This window comes from Carettochelys insculpta, chromosome 18, assembly GCF_033958435.1.
Source record: "Carettochelys insculpta isolate YL-2023 chromosome 18, ASM3395843v1, whole genome shotgun sequence".
NCBI lineage: Eukaryota > Metazoa > Chordata > Testudines > Carettochelyidae > Carettochelys > Carettochelys insculpta.
The window spans coordinates 4,361,187-4,369,357 of record NC_134154.1 but is presented as its reverse complement, the minus strand read 5'-3'; the positions used below and the strand labels follow the sequence as shown (position 1 = coordinate 4,369,357).

The following is an 8,171-nucleotide window of genomic DNA, read 5'->3' as shown; positions in this document are numbered from 1 at the left end:
TTAAATGCAGTAACTGCCACGCTGGACTAAAGATACTTATTTCTGGTAATTCTACAGGCAATTATGCAGCTAAAACCACATTTGTTGTGCAATATCCCCGTTTGCTGTGCCCATCCTAGTTGAAGATGGCAGTTGCATACAAGACATTAAATGAAACTAAGGTGCTTATTCTTATTGAACTTTACTGCACTCTGGCAGTTACAATACCCTGAAAATAAACCCCAAGGGAGACAATTGTTATAAGCAGGTATTTCTTACAAAAGTAAGTGACACTATTACACAAATCTTTTATTGTTTTGCACAGAACCCATGGAGAAGTGTATATTCCATGGGAATTAGTAACACGGTAGGTTTCGGTAACATCCTTCTGGTGATTATATAATAGGTAGGTGGATCCCCAAGATTTGCCAGAATATTTGTGGATGAGTCAGTCTCTCTCACAGCCTGGAGCTGTTTATATTATGGTTCTGGCAGCGGGGGGCAGGGGGAGGTGAAGTAGATCTGATTCTCTGCTACTTTCTCCACCAGAATCAATCATGTGTGCAATACCTCCAGGAACACAATATTTGGACTGGATACAAAGCAGCAGCAGACCAGGACAGAGGCAACTTTCAATGTGTCCCTGTGTTACTCTAGTCCATGCAGAATACAAAATCCTTCAGTGCATAGTTTGCATAACCAGCATTGAAAGTAATTAATTTGTGCTGCCAAGGGATACCCCCAAGAAAGGCAGTCACTTAAGCTCCTACTCTTTTGACTTCCCTAATGCAGAAACTTTGCCAATTGTTTTCCCACATTTCCAGCAGAGGACAATGTGCAGGATAAACCTTTGTTAACTTTTCACCATTTTTCACGCATCCTGATTATATGTGGCTTCAACAGCAGAACCATCATTTGATTCTTTTCTCATCTTTTTCTTCTTCTTCTTCTTCACCCTCACTACTCTTGGCAATATTGTGTTCTCAGTATGTCTGCCTTCTGGCTTCTTACACTCTCCATCAATGGACCATTGTGTCACATTACTAATCTGGCCACATCTCGCTGTCTTCTGTTCATCATTATGCTCTTCTCTAGCTTTCTTTTTCCTTTTCTTTTCCCTCTTTTGGTTGTGCTCTGTACTCTCCTGCTTGTAAGCCTGGCTGCAATCTGGGGGCATCACAGAAATAGCACTTTGTTTCAAGATATCTGCTGCTGATACAGCAGCCTCTTGGTATCTCTGCCATTCCTGGTCACTGTCCAGCTCACTGGAAGGGTTGCAAGCAAAGTGGGTGGTAAGTATGTTACACTTTCATCCTGAATTCACCCAAAGCACATACTCTGAGATTAGCATAATTTTGATAAACGTAATGCCTTTGTGACTCAAAAGTCCATTGGTGACCACTTCCACTGCATTCCAAGCTGCCCTTTAAGATACGTTATGTGCACCAGAAAGTGAATATAACTTCTATTTATAATTCCTACTTTCCTTTCACTAGGAAGAATCTTTTTCCAAAAATTCAAATGTAAAAGTAATCTCTGAACCATAGCAAGGAACAATTTAAGAATTAAGTAGTAGACTAACATCTCACCTAGAACTGGAAGGTTGTCGCCTCCTAGGTAAGATGTGGGGGTTGGATTTCCCATGATCTTCTAGAATAGATGAAGAGAATAGTCGAAAGCCTAAGAAATACAAAAAGGATCAGGAGAAATAAATAGGTTAGTAAATCATTTTAGCCAAGATATAAAACAGTCAGCACCAGAAGCAGCTCCCTCTATGAGGCAACATTTACGTCAATCTTTACATGGAATTTACATTGGCCTGAAAAAACTAGGTGTTAGTTAAGCTTTCTGGACTATAATATTAATGGTAACACCCCCAGCTGATATTAACAATAAGTCCTGCTACTGCACTCTCCCTTTAACCTAGAGCATTGCTTGAGCTATTACCAGATAGAAGCCATTACACATGTGACAGTGGAGAGGCATTAGATGAGTGCTGACAACAGTGACTGTGCCTAGAACTCACCATCATCTTCACAGTCACCTGTTTGCATGGAAGTCTGTGCAGGACCTGACAAATCCTCCAGGACAGTGATGCAGCTAAAAGGAGGAAGACAGTCTGAATTTCAGAAAAGAAACAAGCGTTTGATTTTATGTACCTGCCTGAGTTTAAGAAGCTGGAAAAGTTAAGAAATAAGATTAAAGTATGCAGTGACTACTCAGGGTTTTCATCTCAGTTTTTTACTTTCAGAGTTATCTCCCTAGAGCATGGCCATTTCATTCAAAAACAAGACACGCAAAAAACTACCTCAATACAACATTCCAAGCAGCCAACCCACGTTGCATCCTGGCCCCATTAATTTCCACATGCCACACTTCCACATTGCTGCCCTTCTTTAATGTGTAATTAAGCGAAGTCTTTGAACACCTATCAGCTTGCCAGCACAGCTCTGTGCTAGGTTGAATTTGCTCTACAGAGAAGTTGACAAAGAAATCACATATGTGAACTGGGGAATTTCCTGACCACATTCATAACCAGGTCACAACTGGATGTGGCTCTGGTGACTCTTAATCCTATCTGTTCCCTTCCCAATCCCAAAACACTGAGCACTGAAGTTAACAGAAAAAGAATCTGTAGCACACACCTGGTTTATTACATTACTAGTGGCAAACAGGAGAAGGGAAACGTCAGTTCAAAGCATCAGAAGCTCAGTCACAGGCCAGCAGCATGCACAGAGATGTAGGAAACAAGATGACAAACAATCCTTCCTCAAATTACCACATGCTTCCCACGGACAAAGACGTATTTAACTCCTCAGTGATTTCCATTTCTAGCACTAATGGGTATTGATGCTGCTCTTGTAAGGAAAGCTTCTGACTGAGGCTTGTTTCATCTGGTAAGACTATGCTCTGGTACCGGTTACCTGTCTAACATCGCTCCCAGTTTCTTTGCAACATGCGCTCTGAACTCAGGTGTGGTCTGTAATTCGTTGCCATCTTTGTCATGGTCATTCACCTTCTGTCTGTTTAAAACAAAAATAATTTATCATCTCCTTCAGACCCAGGAGCCATCTGGTGTTATCACCTAAAACTGAAGACAGGCAACTAGGAATAGAACAGACAGCCTTAGACCACTAAGTAATGGATTCAGATTCAGCTCAGATGGGTAGGGGCCAAAAGCCACTGCTATCAGAAGGCTGTTTACTACAGATGGAAACTCTCTGGTCTGGCTGGACCACCAGTGTTGCTGGACTAGAGAGTACCAGCTGCAGCCAGTCTGTCTGTCTGGCAGGTGGGAGTGGAGCCTTTCTGGTGGTCTAGTGACAAGGAGTCCCACCTGGAGTAGGAAGCCCTGCCAGCAGTCCTGAAGATGGGAGCCCAGCCAGGAAGCCCCAGTAGCATCCCCTCGTAGGCGAGGAGCCTAGCAGAGAGTGTCAAATCCTTCACCTGCAGCCCGCCCCATGGGTGGCAGGGAGCTCAGCTGGGGGAAGCCTACAGCCCCAGGGCAGGCAACCCAGCTGTCAGGGTGGAAGAGGAGCTCCTCCTCCTCCCACCACCCCACAGGAGGGAGCCACACCAGGAGCTGAGCACCACAGGCAGTCTGGGGGCAGGCAGTTGGCAGCAGCCACCTCAGTCAGCAGGTGGCCCCCCCAGGGGAGCCAGGGGACTTGACCAGCCCGGTCCTGCAAATTCCTTCATCTGGGACCACCCAGGTCCTGAGGGTGCTAGACCAGGGAGGTACAATCTGTAGCATGTGTGCAGTTAGCTTCAGTGGTCTTAGTATGGTTCCCAGATGACAGATGTCCACATTTCCCTAAGCATCAACAACATAATTGATATTAACAGACCCTTTGCTGAGAGTCTCAGCAGCACAAGCTAAGGAATGGAACCTGAATGCTCCTCCCACTCCTTGCCCCTGAAGGACAGAGTTGGGTGTATATTAGCAAAGCAATGTGGATGCCAATGCTGCTCCTCACTATAATCTTGCCCCTGAAAAGAGAACATTACTAAAAGTTGCCTTATTGATAGGTTTAGAGACTATTCTTACAAAGAAAAATATTGAGAATGCAGACTCTGATATAAGGCTTCTAAATGAGGGATTGCCTTCCCCCCAGTGAGGGGTTTGCAGAAATATATGGTCACTCAGTATTCAAATAGGGACAAAAGACAAGGTCTTATAGTAGAAAGAGTCATGTAATCTTTACTACTGTATAGGCAGCACCACAAGTTCTGCTTATAATCACAGATTCATCTTTCTTCACCCAAACAGAACACTGAAATTAAAAAAAAAACCAAAAAAAAACCACCTGAGACTAGGTTGAACTGACAGTAACTTGTCCTTCCAGAAGACACCTGACAAAACAAAACAAAGGCAAATTAGAAAGCTTCAAGACTAAAACACCTTTAATCCTAATTCCACTATAGATCATTTTACAAGGTTAAGAGTGATTTTTGGAAGACAGAATAGTGGTCACATTCAAAGGAGGATAATGTATGACTTAACACTTAACTTTCTAAAGTTGTCAGAGAAAAATCTTCAGTCACAAGTCAAAACCTCTGCTGGAAGGATGTTTCTCCACAGACGATAGTATTAGGAAACATCTACATTTTAAACCTTGCTTATGATTAAAGAGCCATTAGGATCCCCTCTCAATTGTAACAAATGTCATTTCTTGGTGGGAGCGTTCATCTGCAATCCTAGAGAATTATTATAAGCCTCACTCTGCAGCAGAGAAGAAGGCAAGGTGGATAGTCCCAAATCTTGTTACTATCCTAAAAAATTTACAGCTCTTGCGTGATCCAGGAACATGGATTGATGCGGTCTACGCTGCAGGACTGAACAACATTTTAACTATAACAGAAGAATACTGGATTAAAAGCAGGAATACAAAGCAATAGCTATCACAGTTTAGACAGGATTTTAGAAGAGCCCCTTGATTTTCTGCTCTCCATGCATCCAGGCAAGCAGACTTTGGACAGCACACATGCACTTATCCCGAAGAACAGTAGAAGCACTGACCACATAGGAAGCAAAGAGTAAGCACAGCAAGAAGATTTTTCTTCTGTATATTAGTTCTTGAGATGTAATTCAAAGGATGAACCACAATTCAACATGAAAAAAGTAAGCAGGGTGCCAAACATGATTAATGATAGAATCATATAATACAACAACTGGATGGGACCTCAACTGGTTATCAAATCCAGTCTCCTGCACTCATGGCAGGAGCAAGCACGATCTAGATCATCCCCGACAGATGTTTCTCTAACCTGCTCTTAAATATCTCCAATGATAGAGATTCCACAATATCACAAGGTAATTTATTCCAGTGCTCAAGCACCTTGATGGTTAGGAAGTTTTTCCAAATGTCCAGCCTAAACCTCCCTGTCTACAATTTAAGCCCCTGGCTTCTTGTCCTGTTTTTCTCCCTCTTCCTTGTAACACCCTTTTAGGTAGTTGAAAGCTGTTATGCCCCCTCTCAGTCTTCTCTTTTCTTGACTAAGCAAACCCAATCCTTTCAATCTTCCCTCACAGGTCATGTTTTCTAGAACTTTAATTATTTTTGTTCTCCTCTGGACCATCTCCAAAGTCTCTACATCCTTCCTGATTTGTGGTGTCCAGAACTGGATACAATGCTCCAAATGAGGCCTAGTCAGTGAAGAATAGAGTGCAGGAATTACTTCTTGTGATGCCAGGGAATCCGCAATCTTCCCATTCCTTTCTTTTTGAAAGTCACTATTTTCAGACTTATTTTAAAGGCTGTTTTAAAGCCAACTTTAATTTACCACTTCTTAATATTTTAACTTAACCTGTCTCTGGATGAGTTGGGTCTGAGTCCAGCAGAAGATTATTTCTTAAACTGACTTTACTCCATATGTAAGCATCATTAAACATAAAGGTGCTCATGTAGTACTGGAGGAGCAACTGCCTTTGAGAGGCTACTCTGCTGGGGATAGGAACTTGCACCCTCAGCCTACTGACCCATACACATCCCAACAGCCAAAAAAATCAGGGCTCACCACCTCACCTGCTTTCGGGCCTGGTTGCTTTTGCTGAGATTAGGGTCAGTCAAGCTCAGCTACTATTCAGGATGGCTGAGAGCCTGGAAGTGTCAAAAACTGTCTTCTGAAAATTTGCTGCTTGCGGGGTACTGGGCACGCTCAGTAACATCTACTGAAGCTGGTACCCTTTAGCCTGCCTTTGCTTGGCATCGGATTCAGCAGACTGTGTAAGGGAGGCTTGAAAAGGGACTAAGAGGACAAACTGGAACAGGGGAATGGCCACGTTCCGAGCGGGGGAAGGAAAGTGGCTGGCTGGGGGCCGAAGCAGCTGGAGGCAGGGTTAGGACGGGCGGAGGGGTAAGAGCAGGGATGCGGGAAGGAGGAGCACGGGCTAAGCTCGAGGGCGGGGCACTGCCAGAGGCGGACGGGGAGGAGTTCGTCGGCTGGGCTGACCCCTACTGTTAACACAAATGAGCTGTGTGTGAGGAGGGGGCAAATACTCCCCCCTCCGGGGCAGTGGCTCAGCACAGGCTCCCAAGGCCCAGCCACCACAAGAGCGACCGCAAATTAGGCCGCCCGCAGACAAGCAGCTCCTCGCACGTCACTTAGAATTTACTCCCCTCCTGTGCAGCAGCGAGCGCGGCCCGACGGCCGTTGGACATCAGCAAAGTGCCTCAAGGAGCACTGTCTGCACTGCCGCAGCGCCTCGGCGCAATTCACTCGCGTAGCCGCGCCCGGCTGCTGCCCTCCCATCCCAACCCCGAGCCGCCCTACCGCTGCCGGGCTCCGGCAGAACCACCGCCGACTGCTGTCGCCCAGCCGGGTCCCAGGCGGCCTCGCGAAACCGCTCCAAGTCCTCGGCGCTGCTGTTGTCCGAGTCCGAGTCGTTGGCGCCAGAACCGCTCACGAGCGCCGCCATATTGGAAGCCGCAGAGCATCCTGGGACTTGTAGTCCGGTCCGGGCCTTCTAAATTCTTGCTTCCTCCCACCCGCGTCACAGTGACAGGGGACCAAGAGCCCTCTGCTGATCCCTGGCGCTTGCAAGCTCCTGTTGTGGCTCGGGGAAGACTTCACACGACTCTCCCATAAGTGGAAGCGGTAAGGGAATGAAGCACTTTCCTCAAAGTAAAAATAAATTCATCACCTGCTTACATTATAAGAGAGAGGAAATGTATCAATGACAAACCTATATACTTGTGTACGCCTTCCGAAAAGTTGACAGAATGTGTGACCTTTGAAAGGGGCTGCAGGAATGTAGTTTTTGCTTTAGATTGTAATGGACATTTTCAGAATCTCACTACCCACCTTGTTTCCTTTTGTGACATCCCCTGGTGGGGGTCATGATCCACTGGATGAAAAAAAATATATTTATAGTGGTCAACGGCAAGGTGTTGCTGTACAGTGTCATCCACTGTACTCTGATATCACAGAGAAAGCAGAAATGCTTGCTGAAGTGTGTGTTAAAATCTATATGAAATTCCAACCTTTCCTTAAGTGGGAGGAAGTTAGCTATCAAAAGCAGATGGGAAAAGGGTCACAAGGTGCACAAGAATCCAGAAAAACATGGAAAAAGTGTCAGGCAGTGTATCAAGATGGTAAAAGGCAATGGTACTGCAGCATAAAATAAATCTACATAGTCACTGTCTGTCATATAGTTTCTGTGCATATAGAGAAGACTTGGTCTTTCAGGTTATCAAATATGTTGGCATCATTATGAGCAAAGTCAAAACTTGAATAAAAAACAGATACAAAAAGAACTACTCTGCCTTCCACTTTCAACCAATGTACCTAAATCATCTCTGGACCCTTACCCATGATTTTCCACAACAGATAGGCTGCTGGTCTGAAGAAAGAAAGAACTCAGAGCCTAGAGCCTGCTCAGGCCCTTCCTTCAGGACGTAGTTTATTCTTCAAAAAACAAAAACAAAAACAAAAAAAAAAAAAAACCTCACTGAACACGAAAACACAGTAATTCCCCTGCCCAAAGCTGTCATTGAGGGTCTAGAAGCCTCTCCCACTCTGCTCTAGGGTCTGCTGGAGTCACCTGGTTTCTAATAGCTCTTTTTCAACTGAGCTTTCAGCCCTTTAGACATCACCATTCACCTCACATTTTCCCAGCAAGATCTGATAATCAAATAGAGTTGGCTCCAGGCCCCAGGGGCTCTTAAGGGGAAGATCACCTTGTTATATAT

The 8,171-nt window shown here is 44.9% G+C and overlaps 1 protein-coding gene across 1 annotated transcript; it reads right to left on the bottom strand.

Annotated features, from left to right (window-relative positions):
- Window positions 1-272: 272 nt before the first annotated feature.
- C18H12orf43 (chromosome 18 C12orf43 homolog) lies at window positions 273-6,898 on the bottom strand. Its single transcript, XM_075012973.1, has 6 exons — window positions 6,754-6,898; window positions 4,287-4,332; window positions 2,904-3,002; window positions 2,006-2,079; window positions 1,569-1,659; window positions 273-1,244 (listed from the first exon to the last, which is right to left on the bottom strand). Exons 1-6 carry the CDS (start codon window positions 6,896-6,898, stop codon window positions 851-853), a joined length of 849 nt encoding a protein of 282 aa, XP_074869074.1. The 3' UTR covers window positions 273-850.
- Window positions 6,899-8,171: the final 1,273 nt, after the last annotated feature.